This window comes from Tamandua tetradactyla, chromosome 4, assembly GCF_023851605.1.
Source record: "Tamandua tetradactyla isolate mTamTet1 chromosome 4, mTamTet1.pri, whole genome shotgun sequence".
Lineage (NCBI taxonomy): Eukaryota > Metazoa > Chordata > Mammalia > Pilosa > Myrmecophagidae > Tamandua > Tamandua tetradactyla.
In genome coordinates, this window is record NC_135330.1 from 171,033,944 (window position 1) to 171,052,449 (window position 18,506).

The 18,506-nt window shown below is 36.3% G+C and overlaps 1 protein-coding gene across 1 annotated transcript in view; it reads left to right on the forward strand.

Annotated features, from left to right (window-relative positions):
- The window catches only part of ITGBL1 (integrin subunit beta like 1), a 262,109-nt gene that overhangs the window by 225,431 nt on the left and 18,172 nt on the right, over positions 1–18,506 (forward strand). The window contains exon 8 of the mRNA XM_077158609.1: positions 11,226–11,342. Within this exon, the coding sequence (XP_077014724.1) occupies positions 11,226–11,342 (117 nt within the window). The remainder of the gene's footprint in view (positions 1–11,225; positions 11,343–18,506) is intronic.

The window sequence follows — 18,506 nt, forward strand, 5'->3', positions numbered from 1 at the left end:
TTTATTATATTACAAGTTTACAATTCTAAGGCCATAAAAATGACCAAGCTAAGGCATTCAGATAAAGATACTTTGACTCAAGGAAGGCCAATATCTGTCATATGGGAAGGCATGTGGCTGGTGTCTATTGGTCCTTGTCCCCAGTTCTGCTACTTCCAGCTTCTGATGCCAGGTGGTTTCCTCTCTAAACATCTGTGGGCCTTCACTTTGCTTCTCTTGGACACAACTCTAGGTTCTGGCTTTCTTAGCAGCTCATGGGGATGCACAGGGAGACATCTGCTGGGCTCTGCATCACCAAATACCAGTGTCTAGGCATCTGCTCTCTCTGTGGGCACTCCAAGCATCTTTATATACTTGTGTCTCCATTGGCTCTGAATCAACTGTGCCTCCTGAGGCTTCTGCATTTTCAAACATCTGTGTCTGTGTCTACATCCACTCTCTCTGTCAGCACTCCAGACATCTCCAAATGTCTGCATCTCTATAGACTCTGTAGCTTCTGTTCACCAAGCATCTGAGCTTCCTCCAAAATGTTTCCCCTTTTAAAGGACCCCAGTAAACTAATCAAGACCCACCTTGAATGGGCAGTGTCAGATCTTTATCTAACTGGGTGATCACATCTCCTTGGAGACAATCCAATCAAAGTTTCCACCCTAAACAATAGGTCTTTCCCCATAAGGTTGGATTGAGAAAGAAAACATGGCTTTTATTGGGTATGCAAAATTTCAAGCTAGCACACAGGGGGAGAAAAAGAAAATTGAAGTTCATTTTAGAGTGAAACATTTATTAGGTGGGAAAAATAGTATACTAATTCCAAGTGGGTAACAATTCTAAACCTATAATACATGTGGCTCTAATGAAGAAGACTTTAATCTTTAAATTATACATTAATTTTGTTTAATGTTTTAAACACTCTGCCATGAACAAATATCACATTATTAATCAGGAAACCCAAACATGTAATGTAAAAAAAAAAAACAACAACAACAACTAAATTTCTTCTTCAGCTGCTTTTAATGTATAGGATAATAATGTACTCCCAATTTTAAAATTTTGAAATAGAGAGGTTTAGTTGTTTCTCATCTATAAATAATAGATATTATTGATGGTTTGGTTCAAGTGTCAGCTTGACCATTGGTGGTGCCTAGTTGTCTGGTCAAGCAAGCACTGGCCTATCTGTTGCTGTGAGGTTATTTCATAGATTAAACCATCAGCACACTGATTGCATCTATATCATTACACCTGTAGTCAGCTAAGGGGAGTGTCTTCTGCAATGTTTAATCTCATCAGTTGACTGCTTTAAAGGGGAAGTCAGAAGAGAGACTCTCTCTCTATACTTCAGCCAGCCAGTCTCTCTTGGAGAATTCATCGAAGACCTTTATCAGAGTTGCCATCTCCTTACCTGCCTTCCAGAATTTGTACTTATGCATCCCCACACAAAATTGCTTTGTGAGACCCTTTTATAAAATCACATATTTGCAGATATCTCCTATTGGTTCTGTTCCCTGGAGAACACTGATTACTACAATATGGGATTTGTTTTAGATCTTTCTGACTCCAGAGCTCAAATGTTTAATCCTAATGAAAGATGACCTTCTTGCTGTAAATAATTCTCATGATGGGGAACTTGCTCATTAACACACCAGCACATTTTTTCGGACTGATCTGACTGATTGAATTGACTGTTATTTATCACAGTATATTGAACTCCACTTTCCTATAACTGTTCCTTTTAATCCTAATTTTGCTCCTGAGTTGTAAAATGGCAAAGTTGGAGCAAGTTTGAAGTTTACTATGTCGATAAACTTAAGATATATTTCCAAGGCTTTGAATATGTTTGAAATAGTTTTTGTTTGTTTGTTTGTTTTGACGTTATGACTTGAATCATGGATATGATGCTAAAGAATGTTTTATAAAACTAAATGTGTGTTAAGTGTGTGGAAAGGTGGATGCATATTACTGGTAAGACCTCATTTAAAAAAAATAACATCTTGGCTACATAGATAAAGTTACGTTTAGAGTAATATTGATAAATTATAAGTTATTTTTATTTTGAATTACTTTCAAACTTAGACAGCATAGGAATACCACAAAAGGGTGTTTTTTCCTGAAACGATTGAGAATAATACTCACATGATATCTAATGATCACTAAATTCACTTGTGTATATACATATTCATTCTCATACACATATACACTCATATTATGCAATATTATTTTTAATGTCTTGATTTGGGCAAATAAATGTTGGTAGAGTCAGAAACAAAGAATAATTTAAAATGCTAGTGAAAAATAGTGCTTTATCTTGTATTTTCCTTAAATTCTTAAGATTGACCAATTTGTAATACAAACTAGGTTATGCATTTGATTTCATGATTCAATTTGTAAAAGAAATTTTCTAATTATCCCTTATTTTAGAAGGTAGTCCACACTTTTTAAATAAGTTTAATTCACACTCCTGAAATGTGTATTAAAGAAGTGATATAGTATTTGCATTTCTTCGTTTTTCTAATGTGTCAAAAAATCAAGAATTTAAAACTAACTAGGGCTTGATTACACCCTAACCTTTATTTGCATAAATAATTCCAACTCATCTTTAAGAAATAATTTCCATAACATTCTCTTCCATGGGTGACTATCATTTATTGCCAATAACTTTCCTTTGACATTTATCCCATAGAATCATACATAGTAAGTTATGGTTTCTGTGTTTTTATGCACAAAAATGAATCAGTATTGTCAATACCAAGGATAGGCCTTATTTTCATAGTATTTATGTTTACAGAAATGGAAAACCTTGTCTCTGAACAGTCAATGGTCTATAAGCTAGGAAGAAGTAGCTTCTTATTCTAATTAATGTACTCTCAGCGAGTGGTTTTATTGGAATTCTTCTTCCATGAAAGGGCATCTTTGGCTACTTCTCACAGAGGCTTCACATGGACTAGCCACCCACACTCAGAAGCTAAGGAGTGAGAAAGGAGTATGGGCACTTGCTATAGAAGGTAATTAATTGGTAAGAGAAAATTAAAAAGAGCGGTAAAAAGCTAGAGCACATACCCAGATGGCTATTGGTCGCCATGTTATTTTAAAGTTCAGATCTCTCCCAACCCTTGGTCTTAAAGCCATGCCTTCCCAGATTGTTATCCAAACATACTTAAGGATTCTACTGCATAGTTCTTGAGAAAAGACATTGTGTTGAGTTTTATATTTCTCAAAAAGGTTTCATAGTGGGCTACACTGCCTCATTACTTAAGATCTACCTTCCCTATATCAGTCATTCATTATTTAATATTGAACATGTTAGTTAATATCAAAGTTACAATTTTTAAATAAGTGTGAATTACCACCTATTTTGTAGGTAATTTGTTATAAAAAAGTAAAGCTTTTTTGAATAATTTAAGTGTCATTTTAGAGACTATTTTAAAGGTTGAAATAATAAGATAATCTAATTTAGAGGTAAAAATGACATCTTTTATGATGTTTTGTTCTGTGCTTTGTAAAACCTTCAGGGAAGAGTGAGGCCTGGGAAAAGGATAAATATTGTATGATTTCACTGATATGAAATAGAATAATAAACTCATAGAGTTAGAATCTAGAATATAGGCTACCAAGGGCTGGGCTGAGGGTAGAGAATGGAGAGTTAATGCTTAATTTATACAGAATTTCTATTTGGATTGGTCACAATGTTTTGGAAATGGATGGTGGTGATGGTAGCACAAATTTGCATGTGTTATTAACAACACTGAATTATATATGTGAATGCTATTAAAAGGGAAAATTTTAGGTTGTATATATGTTACTAAAATTAAAATTAAAATACAAAACAGAACTGTACAACAGTGAACATTATTATAAACAATGTGCTATATATAGTTAATAGTACAAATACTACAAAAATGTTTTTTCATGAATTGTAACAAATGTACTACACTAGTACAGGTGTCAATAAAAGTGGGGTGTGGTGATTGGAAGTTGAGTGTACCATGTTCTTAAATCCAATCTATTCTTGTCAGTGTAAACCCATTGTAAGAAGTTTTTTGTTGAGGCCACTTCAGTTAAGGTGTAACCCATCTCATTCAGGATGGGAATTAGTTCTATTACTGTAGTCCTTTATAAACAGAATGAATACTGAAAGAGAGAGAGAGAGAAAGAGAGAGAGTTATAGGAACAGGAAATTTAAATCAATGATGCCAGTAAGAGAGGGAGAGAGCAACAGATATCATCATGTGTCCTGTCATGTGACAGAGGAGGCAAGGATTCCCAGCAGCCAGTCTTGAGAAGAAAGCATTGCCTGAGGATGCCTTGATTTGGATATTCTCATGGCCTTAACTTATAAGCTAATAAATTCCCATTGCTTAAAGCCAATCCACTTCATGATATCTGCTTTAAGAAGCCTAGGAATCTAAAAATCTAAGATTTGTTACCAGGAGTGGGGTGTTTCTATTGTAAATACCAAAAAGTGTTCAAATGGCTTTGGAGTTGGGTAATGGGTAGAGGCTGGAAGAATTGTGAGGCACATCATCGAAAATGCCTAGATTTCTTTGATGAGACTGTTGGTAGAAATATGGATGGTAAAGATGAGGTCTAGACATAAATGATGAATGTGTCAATGCAAACTATAAGAGAGTTGATCCTTCAACTTTCCAAGTTTGCAGAGAACTTGGCAAAATTGAGTTCTTATGTTGAATGGAAGACAGAACTTGAGAGCAATGATCTTGGATATTTAGCTGAAAAGAATTCAAAACTAAGGATTGAAATTATAACCTGGTTTCACCTTGAAGCTTTTAGAAAATGTAGAGGAGAAGGATAAGCTGAGAACTGAACTCTTGGGCATAAAGACATCAGATATTGATAGTTTGGAAAATTCTGAGGTTCCAGAAAGTGAGTCCCAGAGAATAGTGCTATATGTGAGGTTTTTATTAACATGGATCCAGTCAGCCATTTCTGTGTAAGTCAGGATTGAAGGTGCATTTATCTAGGAAGAATCTGAAAAGCCCTACTGTTTGATGGTTTGGACCACTGGGTACTTCTTGCAAAACTGACAGGCTTTTTGTGAGATCTATATGAATGGAACCATTGCCTGAGTGGAGTAAAAGGGACAGAAAGGGAACAGATTGAAGAAAAACTAACTTCAAAGGCAGAAACATGGAAACTGAAGTCAGGACTAAAGACATTTTGTCAGGCCATGAGAATGGACCCTAACTTGTGTGTAAAGGGTGAGTCTACTCGGGAGCTTGGAGAGGTCAGGCCTTCCACCTTAATTTTCAGGAGCAGTTCTGCCACCCTAGTCTTTAGAGAGGATGAAGCACATTCCCTGGGGAATGCAGAGAGCCTGGCCACTACCACATTGTTCCAAGAGGGTTGAGCCTATGCCATGGAGATTGTGGAGAGCCTGGCCGTCACCTTGATGTTTGAACTTGGTGGAGCCTTCATCCATTGTTTGAGGAGAGCATGGCCACTGTGGAGCACTTGAAATGGTAGCACCTATGGACTACAGTTAATAGTACAATTATAATATTCTCTCATCAGTTGTAACAAGGCTACCACACTAATGCAGAGTGTTGATAGTAGGGAGTGGAAAATATGAGAACACTATATTTTTCATATTCTTTTCTTTAAATCTAAAACTTTTCTAATTAAAAGATTAAATTACAAAATATGTTTTAAAAGTTTGAGAACTGGCAGCTCCATTTCCCATTTTCACTTTTAGATACCCTGTGGCAGACAACAGAATGGTATAATAGTTAAAACTTGATTTAAGTGTCCAATTTCCCTACTTCATCCAGCACTGATTGCTTTAGTGCTTGTGTACTAAGAAAACACAAACAAAGGATTGACATTTACCCTTATTTTTAAAAGTCATGGACAACTCTTCCTTGGCAGCAATTGATCTGCAATGTCAATGTGGCCTGAATCATAAGAAATTTCACTGCTCATTTTGAGATGGAAAGTGAAAAGCACCTCCTCAATTTCAAATGAAGGAAGATTGGTTTATCCTCATAAAAAATATTTGTACTTAAAAGAAATGGTACAGAATATTATAGTTCTCAAGTGTTTAATTCCTTCTCATAGAAATTTCAAGAGAACTTACGATGCCTTTGGCAGGAGCTTTTTCTAGTGCAATCAGGTTGCTATGGTAAACCTATTATTTTAAGCAAAGGAGGACTATGTTAGTAAAGTGCTAATCTTTTTTCTGTTTTATGTGAGCCTCTAATTACTCTCCAACTATTGAGCATGTACTGCAAGTATTGTAAAAAAGTGAAAGAAAATAAGGTCATAGAAAGTGTGCCTGCTGTTACCATGCTGCAGGTGCATTTGAAAATACAGTGCTCTTCTTAAATAACACCATTCTGGATCAGAAAACACGCCGGTTTATTAGTGAGAGGGAAAAGATGATGGTAGGGATGAAATATTCTGAGAGTAATTGAGCTCTGAGTCACAACATTTGTTCGATCATAAAAATATAATAATAATATCTAATATTTAGTGATTATTTACTAAGTACCAGGCTCTGTACTATGTACTTTATATGCATTATAACATTTGGGCATTAAAATAACCTGATGTTATAGGTATGACTATAATTTCCATAATGCAACCATAATAAATGAAGTTTAATCTACTCTTCCAAGAAATCAAATTTAATCATAGTGTGCCAAGATTATAAGCTAAGTCTATTTGATGTCAGACACTATGCTTTTAGCTGTATCTGTGCCATAAACATTTCTCTTCTTTACCTAGCTGACATTTAAGAAGTACTTTCAGATTCATCCAAGGTCACCACTGCCAGGAACCTTCTCTGACCCTGTAGACTGTATTTGTTATGGTACTCTGTGCGTATTTCTGTCATTGTATTCTTACATGCTCTCTTAAAATTACATTACATACATTTTTAGATTTATTTCCCCCACTAGTAAAAGTTTTGAATGTCTGCTGTGCTTTGTATCTTCAATGTATAGCACAATACTTAACCCAACAAAAATACATTTGTTGAAGGGAAGACTGAGTGAGTGATTAAATTACTATTGACATTCAGTTCAAGACTGACGACCCCACTCAAATCTATTCTTAAGCAGGACACATGAGTCTAGTTTGAAGGAGGTTGCAGTCTAGTGTGAAGGAGGTTATAATCTTTCTCCAACTCAAAAGTGAGCATAAAGGATAAAAATGATTGTTGCTTGTTAGCGTAAGTGTTCTCTTCTCCCTAAGGGAAGACACTCAGGCCAATGAAAACACAACTGTATCCCAAAACAGACTCCTATTCCAAATTCAAGTTCTGTCCTTAAAGCTCTTATGTGTATATGCTAAACTGTTTACACACGGTTATATGACTGTCATAATTTTTAATGCATGAATTCAATAAATGTTATTTCAAAGTATTCTGAGGACCAATAAGTGCAGTTAATTTTGCTGTGTTTGTGAAGATAAAGAAGCATGCAAGTATCAAAGATTTACTGAAATTCACCTTGCACCTTGAAGAATGAGTGAGAATTTACCCAGTAGGCATGTCATAATAGTAACTGAACCAAGTTGTGCACTGAAACAGATTAAAAACGTACTTGGTGTTTTTTTTGGGGGGGTGGTGTAAGGTCAGTGAATCAAACCTGCATCTCCTGCATGGAAGGCAAGCATTCTACCCCTGAACCACCCATGCACCCCAAAAATGTACACTTTTAAAATATGGATTGCAGGAAGAATTTCCTCTTCTTTGTCTATCTGCAATAAATTAATCTTTCCTGATGTAAGGTATATATATATATTTGCCTTTTCATCAGAAACCGTTATATCCTATAAACTACATTAAGGTTCAGTCCATAAAGTTAATTCAGCTACCAGTTGGCTTAATATGTCATCTTAAAAAAATCCAGTAGCTGCATGGCCAGAAAAAATAAGAATTACTAATGGTTAATCATAATTTTATATTTGAAGAAGATAAATTACAATCTTTTGGGAAACAAAATGTTCCTAGGACAGAACATTAACACTTTGCTATCCAAATTTACAGGAGAAATATCAGACAGAAACTGTCCACAATGAAAACAATAAAATGTACATATCTGAACATGTCTTCCAGTATTTAGTTCATCTTTTCCAAAGAAGAACAGAAACGGATAATGTTTGTTAAGGAAATGTACTGTATGCCTGTGCTGCTTTGAAATGATGTATGTACCCTAGAAAAGCCATGTCTTAATCCTAATCCCATTTTGTAAAGGCAGCCATTTCTTCTAATCCCTATTCAGTACTGTATGTTGGAAACTGTAATCAGATCATCTCCTTGGAGATGTGATTTAATCAAGAGTGGTTATTAAGCTAGATTAGGGGTGATATATCTCTACTTCATCAGCATTCTTGAACCAAGGTATCTTTCCCTGGATGCCTTAGATTGGACATTTCTATAGACTTGCTTTAATTGAGACATTTTCTTGGCCTTAGAACTGTAAACTACCAACTTATTAAACTCCTCTTTTCAAAAGCCATTCCATTTCTGGTATATTACATTCTAGCAGCTAGCAAACTAGAACAAAGCCTTAGAATATTGATAAATTCATCACTATTATTAAATATGCATGACCTTAAGCCTGAAAATTGATTCTCTCTTTGTAACAGAATGCCTATACCTCTCAAGTAAAATATGATTGATTAGTTAGTGGTTTCCCGTATCAGTCCATGAAGGACTCTTTTTTATGGGCCATATTGGTCTTAGAGTTGGTCTTTTTTTCCTTCACCACCTTCATTATTAGAAGCGTTTATTCCTGTGGATGGTGAGAAAAGTTATGCACATCAAAAAGCACAGGTGGGGATCCAATAGTACTTCAGTGTTAGAATTCTCGCCTGCCATGCTGCAGACCTGGGTTCGATTCCCAGCCATGCACTTCACAAACAAGCAAGCAAACAAACAAACCAATGAAAAACCAAATAAATAAAAATTCAGCAAATGGTGCTGCAATAAGGAGATACTCACATGGAAAAAGAATGAAATGTGACCCCCGCCATATAGCATACAAAAAAAAAAAAAAAAAAAACCAGAATGCAGAAGGTTCAGAAAATCTGGGTTCTAACACCAGCACTGCTAACATCTTATTAGCTGATCTCAGGCAAATCATTTAGCCTCAGTATGCTTAAGTTTCCTCATTTATTAAATAAATTGAAGGCAGTCATGGATCCTCCTGACATCTGACAAAACTTAATGTGTGTTGACATATTTTTTCCAGAGAGAGCTCTGGGGTGTACCAGTTAGGCTTCTTGATTACAAACAACAGACATCAACTTGATTAACTGGGACAGAAAAGGAATTTATTGGAGGGGTGGGTATGAAGTTCAGAATACAAACTTGGGCAATCCAGCTTATTTAGGAATCCAGGGAAGCAAGGCGCTGCCAAGAACCAGTCCCCGCTTCCACTGCTCCTGCCCACTAGCCACTGTGTGCTGGGCTTCACAGCTTCTGGGCCCTCCCCTCCACGCTGTCATACTTCTGTCCCTGCCGCAGACCCTATGACTTAGCTTTCCACCCTCAAAGATCCAAGTCTTGGCCAAGAGCATTGGGTGTATCCCTATTGTGGCTGCCAGGAAGTGGGAAGAGGGAATATCAGTGTGTGGGTGGGTGGGAGGGGAGATGGACCCCTCGCTCCTGCTGAACTTGGGGCTAACTCCAAGGAGGAAGGCAGTTTTGTTGAAGGGCAGCCATAACATCACCCTCTACTGCCACAGCGTTCACCAGATTCTCAAAGGGACCGTGACCCCAGCAGTTCCACCAAAAGAGACTATGAATCACTGCATTGGATAATCTTTGATTACAGCTCTGAAATGATATGATTCTAAATACTACGTTTGCTTTCTTCCATCGTCTACCAACTCAGAATTTCTTTAACAAGATACAAGTGGAGCAAACGGATGACTAACAACATTGCAGGGTCAGCCCTGAAGCATCTTCTGATCATTTCAGTGGGTTGTGTAATTATGATGGTTGGACTAATGACAGGGAGTAACAGATGTCTCCAAGCACTGTCATCCAGCTGAATTCCTGGCACACTGGTACCAATCCTTCAAGGGAAATTTCTTCATTTTCTCATAGAACCTCCTGATGCTGCATTATGAAAATATTAAGATGCTGAATGACTTCATGGTTAGGTATACAAACTTTGAGGTTGGTGGTCATGCATGTGAATTTTGAACATATCCCTCGCTAGTTGGGTCACCATGGAAAGGTACTTGGCCTCCATAATTCTCAATTTCCTGTTCAATAAAGTGGTAATAATGCTAGCCAGAGCATGTATCTTAGTTTCTCAGAGCTGCCACGATAAATTACCACAAACTGGGTGGTTTAAAACAGCAGAAATTTATTGTCTCGCAGTTCTGGAGGCTAGAAGTCTGAAATTTGTAGGTCATTACCCTTCCTTGCCTCTCCCTAGCTTCTGGTGGTTTGCCAGCAATCCTTGGGCTCCCATCTCTGTCTCAGTTGTCACATGGCATTCTCCCCTGTGTTTCCATCTTCACATGATGTTCTCCTCTCTGTGCTGGTGTCAGATTTTCTCTGCTGGTAAGGACATCAGTTGTATTGGATAAGGATCCACCCTAATCCTATTTGGCCTCATTTTAACTTTAATTCCATCTGAAATGAAGATAGAATGATATATTGCACAGAATTATAGTGTTTGACACATTCAAAAATGTTTACTTTCATACTTTTAAATTTTAAGTCAATAATAATCACCACTTTGACACGTTCCATGTTAAAATGAGTTCTAAGAACATAAAATAGACTCTAAACAATCATCAAAATATATTGCTTGAAATGTTTCAACAAACACTTTCTCTCATGTGACAGAGCCAAAATCAAAATAATAAAAAGACCACATCATGCCACATTATGTAAAAATATATAAAACTGACTGTTCTATTCAGTGGTATCATCAAAATAAGTTGAATATGGAATACCCAGAGAGTCTTCAAAAATGAATGAAACAAAAAACGGAGAGCTACACATATGAATGACTTCTGAGCCAGCAATTGTTACTTGGTCTCTTTACCCACTCACCCCCCACCCCGCATTTGTCCTTGAACTTCAACCTACCTCAGGGAGGTAATAAAAATTATTTGTCCAACTATTATCAAGCACAGACTAGAGCTGGTCTGGAAGGTTTGGGGGTTATTGTATGCTTGTTTTCTTTGAAAGCCTCTTAGATTCTGTGACTGTTATAATGCATGTGCTCTGTCTTTATATTTTTCAGGCAAATGTGAATGTGGCAAATGCACTTGCTACCCGCCGGGAGATGGTAGGGTGTATGGCAAAATGTGCGAATGTGATGATCGCCTCTGTGAAGATCTGGACAGCGTGGTCTGTGGAGGTTGGAACGATTTACACAGCCTCATGCCACTTGCATGCAACTTGCTTCACCTTCCTTTCTTATCCTACTTATCCTCCTTTTTTAATTAGCTGTTACAAGGAACATAAACAAAAAGCAGTGTGCAATTAGACCTAAAAGCAATATACAATTAGGTTCGTAATGACCTTTATTTTCTTGAACTCTTGATTTAGGGGTATGACAAAATACAAAGTGTAGTATTGATAAAAGATGGGTGTGTCTAAACTAAGTATACTATGAAGACAGTGAAAGACTTGGCTGCATCTCAACAGTGTAATGTGATTTTTATTATAATATGCATAAACATTGATGGGAGAAAGTACATACCACCCAAAAACTTGATATAGAGCAGTAAGACTGCACTCTCAAGTTTAACTACAAAATCACCAGGAGATATGCCCTGAGTTTCCATGATGGAAGTTAGGCCCAAGCAAGTGCTTACTGAAAGTCATCAAGTGTCCAAACAAAGGTTGTGGCAGATAAAGGGTAGTCAGCAAAGATAACAGAGAAATGGGATCCCAGGGGTAGAATGTTCTGGCAATGTCTACCTGACCATCTTCCAGGAGAGGATCTTAGTCTTGGGAAGATTTCTTATTGTAGAGATGGATGCAAGCTGATTACAGCTCTTTCCATGTTTACAGTAAAATTGAGGTGAACTGGGCATGAAATCATATTAAAAGTATATAATTAGACCTCTCCAAGAAAATTATGATGATGCAAGTGAGCACTCTTATTGGAAAAATCAAAATGTATGTACTACTTAGAAGGTTGGAGCTCCACCTCTTTCTATCATCTAATATTTAAGTATGTCTATCTATTCTCTCTCTAACAAAATATAACACACTTTCAATTTGACCAAAAACATTTTCTTCTTTCCTTTCTGTGAGCCAGGTTTAAAAACCCTTTTAAATAATTCTTTTGCTTTATTTCATGCAGTCTTCATGACAGCTATCCTAAAAGATTGTTCCTGCACTCCTAATTTTATAATTTTATAAACAGAAAATTGAGTGAGATTTGATGGATTTAAATAATTCATAAAGTGTCCCACCATTAAAAAGTGAAGACCCAGAACTTGTACTCTGACTTTTAGTTCAGAGATCTTTCCCTGTACCACAGTTGTCCCCTGAATGACATCTAAATGTTTTCATGCTGAGTCAATATTATTTTTAGTTTATATCTCCCCTTCACTGGTATTAATTACCTGAAATATCTAAACAGACCATAAGTCTTTTTTTGTTTGTAAAGGACATTACATTTTAACTCACTTAATTCTCACAACAATATATAAAGAAAAGCCTACCTGGCACCTGGAAAGTTCACTAAACATGTCTCTGCTCTTATTATCATCATTTTCTCTCTGACATGAAGTGTTTTCCTCACATGGATTTCCTTGCCCAATTACCTTAGTGTCTTTATTGAAATTGTTGTTAATATATAAACATGGTATATCTATTTATGACCTATTAAGTTGAATGTCCTCTACCTATGAATCTCTCTTTCTTACCAATTTTGGAGAGGAAATCAAAGATGAAACAAAAATCTATATATCTCCCTGTCAGATGTTAACATATATTAACTGGAGAATGACTATTTTACCAAGTAACATTTTTTAGACTAATTGTCAACTCTGCATGTGTAAAGTCTCTATTTTGTACATCTACTCAGAGTTGTCTGTCATAGGGAGGACTGACTTCTGTTTAACTAAACTAGTAAAAGGCCAATGTATAATCCAGAATACCAATTACTTGAATTATAATGAGAAATATAACTGCCCCAGAGATCAGAAGTTTTTGTAGGAAAGCCTTATGAGAAATCAGGTTCTCAGACAGGAGTTTGGAGGCAAGCGATTTATTTGTAAGTTGAAGGAAATACTGATAAAGGAGTATAAAAGTGTGCCAGGAAAAAGAAGGCAGCCAATAAAGATTGTGTTACCAATCCAGTTACTATTATGGTCAACTGGAGCTTTAGCTCACTGGGGAAACTCTGGGAGTCCATGTAAAACACAGCTCTTACATACCTGTCAGCCATTAGTTGAGGCATTAATTCCCCTAAAACATCCATCATGCCTCGCAGAGTAGGCTTCCCTGGCTGGAGGAAACCCTGGGACAGAGAAATCCAGCTGCTGCCAGGGGTAAGTCACCAAAATGGTCAGGATGAAGGGGTGTGTGTAGAGTATAATGACAGCTCCTATGGTGTAGGTGCCAAAGGAACACAGTTCTCACATCAGGAGCTCTGGGTATCTTCTCTGGTTACTGCAGAAGACACACTGATGGGTTCTTGTTTTTCAGATGCTGTCTAGATTTTGCTGACCCTCCAATCCAATCTTTCTTTAGATAAAGAATAACGCGATAGATTAGACAAGATCTTCAGATATGCAAATAACCCTTATCTTAATGATATAACCTTGATCATAAATTAGGTGATCCTCAATCTCAAATTCAGAGGTTGTTTCTTAGGCAGATCTTCTCCACTAATGTGATACCGTAGAACTTCTTCTTGAGAGGATGAAAGTATTTTCAAGTTTGGGGAAAACTGTGTTCTCAAGGAAAAGGATCACCTTGCCAACAGCAGACATATGCAGAGCATCTTTGATTGCTGTAATTGTATTACTTCTCTCAAAGTCTGCTTTTACTTAAAGGTTCACAACCAGCTCTAAGAATCATTTATACATTTAATTTCAGATTGTGTTAAATATTTTATTGGTCAAACAATTGCCAAATGCTTTTCAAGTATATAAAGGAAATAGGTCTTGGAAAAGTTATTTGAGAACATTTTATATTGTTATTCTTAAAATTCACTTTGCTCTTCGAATCCCGGCTTTGGCAGATGTGGGACTAGAATGACACCACAATTTTGAAAGGCTGGCTTATAGAATAGCATTTATTTCACTTACCTTCTCCTGTTGCTCATCAGTCACTTGAGCTAATCAGCCCAGGTAATGGCATTGAGCCTTACGTTTTGGAACAAATTATTCTATGAGGTCCCGAAGAACACATCTTTTCACCTTCCACTGAGTTCTTCCTCTTTTTTTTTTAATTGTTTGTTTGCTTTCCTTGTTACTCATTTCATATGACTGTTCACTTGTGAGAGATAGTCCTATTGTTTGAAGAAGGATAGTTTCAAAAGGAAGAAGTGTCCCCAAACAATGTCCAGGTCATGTTTATCCTAAGTAATATATAACTAGAAAAGTTACCAACAAACACAGATACTATCTTTAAAATTCCTCAATGAGAGGAACACAAGATTATTAAAACATCACTGGAAAATATCACCTGCAGTCTTTAAAGACTCTACTTTATCTTTGCACTTAGCCTCAAACGGTGATTTCATTTTTAAGACCTTTAGTAAAGGTACAGTGATTTTAATTCCTCCATTTTCTGATCAAGGCTTTCATGAAAGGGATTATGTGAACTTGGCTACTATGATCTTGAATTTTTTTTATGTTTCAGCTGTTCTCTGTAAACACGGAAACATTCCACTAACCAGCATGGTTGAAGCTATAGTAATTTTAATTCTAAACTATACAAAATAGTAAGCTACTTAATAAGGAGATAATGTATTTCCATGCCTTTCATAAAAATAAAAATTAAAACTATAATGTAGTATAGTATGGTAAAGTATAGTACAGTAGGTAAGGCCAGAGATGAAAACCAGGTTTTTTTGGTTCTGCTCCTGTTTCTACTACTTATCACCTGTGTGCCCATAAGCTATTTATATAACGTCTACTTTTCATCTATAAAATGATGATAATAACAACTATTTTGTAGTGCTTCTTTGAGATCAAATGAATTAACATATATAAAGTACTTAGGACAGCACATGGCTCATAAGTGCCACACATACATTAAAAATCTTTATCATAATTATGATATACACATATAGAAAGTGACAGACATAACCAGCACAGACAGAACATTCCACTGTAGACTACTACTGAAAATTCTATTGGACATATAACAGAGCACCATATTTGCTTATAATCAATAAATTACTTTATTATAACAGACCAAAATTATTCAGAACTGTGGCTGTCTGCTCTCTAATTTTTGGTAGAAGGGATATTTCTCTTTTCATTTCTTTGCACACAAAACTGTCTCTCTCTTCAGATTTTAATCTGAGCTACCATATCTAAGAGGCCAAAACCATTCATGTCAGAAGTATTTTTAATAACCCTTACTCAGCAGTGTGCCTCCATGGAGAAGGTTTCCATGGATATGTCCAAGCATGGATGAGGAAAGCACTTGCCACTAGGATTTCCTCCAACCATTGTCAAAGTTTGGGTATTTTTCAGTCTATCTAAAACTATTCATGATCATCAAAAATTATTTTTCTCATTAATTAGTATAATTATATGTATATAACATGTTATAATATTCAAATCAGTGAGTATTCATTGCATAAGGCATTCCACTGCCCCCTGAATGCACATGCCTTTAAATACTTTTTTATTTACTTATTAATTTAAAAAAATTAACAAATGAAATAAAATATTAACATATATAATCAGTAATTCACAATCTTTTAAATACTTTTGAACTCTGATGCCATCACCTCTGACTTGTGTGCTTCCATTCCTCTTGGTTTAGGCTTAAACGCATATAAACTTGCTCTATCCCCAACCATTCTGTATAATTCACTCTCCCTGAAGTTACTAATAATTCCTAGCTGCCCAAGTCCTGGGTGATTTCAGTTCTCAGTTACATGACCACATTTTAGTCAAGTTACTCTTCATGCAATCCCCATAAAATTCTCTCCACCCTCGGCCTTGGGCATATCTTTCCATGTGTTTTTTCTCTAACTTCTCTCATAACCATTTCCTTTCTTCTTCTTGCTTATCTCCTAGAGTTTACCAACAAACCTTATTTCCCTGGAAATAGTTTTTGGATGCCTACCTTCAGCTTATCTCAGTCTTTTCCACTTTCATCTTTATGTTAATGTCTCCCAAGATAATACCAAGATAATTTCTTATCTTGGCTTTGGATTCTTCAATTTCTATTTAAATATTTCAAAATGGAAATCCTTTCAATTCTGCATGTTTGAAACTGAAGTCATCAGAATTTTTTCATCAATTCGAACATGATTTTTTGAGCACTTACTATTTGTCAGTACTTGAGATTTGGAGGTGACCAAGACAGGCAGAGCTCATGCTGTCTTGGATCTTAACAGTTAAGATTGAAAGGTAGACACTGATAATGGGATCACAACAGGTGAATGTCAGAAAGGAGAAGCCCTAGCTCAATGGGAACATGTAATGGGGCATTTTAATATAGACAGGTAGCCAAAGAAGGCTTTCCTAAATTTGTGCCTTTTACATTCATACCTGGATAACAACTGTACTAAATACCTAAAATTCATGCTGTGTGCTTTACATGTATTAACTCAATTAAGCATCACAACTACCATATTTGTTAGTAATAGGATGCATAGCATTTAGCCTAGTGAAGTGAGGTGGGGAGTGTAGCACAGAAATTAGTGGGGACAATGTGTGCTGAGGCTTACTGGTGGAAAGGCAGAGTGAGACACATTCAAAAAATAATTTAACAGCCTGTAATTATAATAAGCCTATGTTTCAGGGAGGGGGAGAGAATGAGACATAATGAATGCAGCATGCCCGTTACCCTGTACTAGGTGGACAGTCAATGAACGCCTTGTATATGGAATGAGAAATAAAAGGTTGGTGCAGCCAATGCAATGGCAGGACATCTGTCCTGGGCATGAAACACTATTTACAACGTGATAAGGAAGGAGTCAGAGTCACGCAAATCAGCAGATCTGCACATAGCAAAAAAAATTGCAGATGGTTGTTCAAAGCATTTAGTATCACCATTATACAGCAGTGAGTGGTGAGCTCCTCTTCCTAATATGAGTGTGTGGGACACATGAGCATCATACAATTGCGACTACTAGTTCGATAGTTTTCTTAGTTCATAGCAGATACTGAGCTACAGTTTCTGTGACCTTTCATCTGGAGGGACAGATTGGAACCCTGCGTATCCAAGGGGTGGCCTGAGATCGAAATGAGGTCCCTAAGGTCAGTGTGGTGCCAGCCTGAGAATTTTAACAAGAGACAAGTCAGTGAAATGAAAACATGCAGAAACCTACCTAATCAGCAGTCACATGGTAACTAACAACCAACGGCACTTATCTACCTTCCTAACAATAAAACTAAAGAGGATTAAAACAATTCTGTAAATTGGGATAAATTAACGATTGTAACTGAAGGTGAATGTAGCTAATTACATAATTTTAAGTAACTCAGTTTTGATTACACCAAAATTCCAACTTGCTGATGAGAGTCATGAACATAACTGGAAAAAGAAAAATCAGTATGAAGCAAGACCATTCTTCATTTAATTAACTTATGTGTGACTTATGTCCAATGGTTACAGAGCTTGTTAACAATAAAAAATTTATGTGACCTATATGCTTGAACTTCTTATCAAATAAGTCAGTCCTGAAGGTCTACTCAGTTTAGTGTCATGTGACTTTAAGATTCTATATGGAAAATGTATTTACATTTTGGCCCATGTGTGTTTAGTTGTTTTATCTTCATACAAACTTAATAAGGGGCAAACCCCTTCTACCACATACACACAAGATGAAAACACAAAACTGACTTCTTTTTGCATTTTCTTTTCTTTTATGCTCCTAAAATAGCTGCCCATGAGTTCAATTTAAGAAATAAGAAGATATAATGAAGAGAAATCTCTTAATTACACAATCAGTAACATATCTTCAGGGAGCTTTTTAATTCATAGCTGCTATATATGAGGGAAATCATACAGCCTGAGAGTATAAATTTAGTGACTCTCGGGCACTGCCAGATTTCTAATGATGAGGAAGGTTTCAAATCAATCATTTAGGCTAAGTCTTTTTTACATGGACAAATAGAGGCAGCAATTGTCTTCAAATTACCTTTTAAAGTTACAAGCTTTATTCTTGAGGTCTTAACTATACCAGTTAGGACTGTGTTTGGCTGAGGTAATGGACATTTAAATACCAAATTTGCAGAATGTCATTTTGTTGTTATAGTATGAATTGCCATCATTATCTTAGTTTTCCAGGGCTTCTGTAACAAAGTACCATAGACTAGCTTAAAAATCAGGAATTTATGGTCTCACAGTTTTGAAGGCTAAAAGTCCAAAA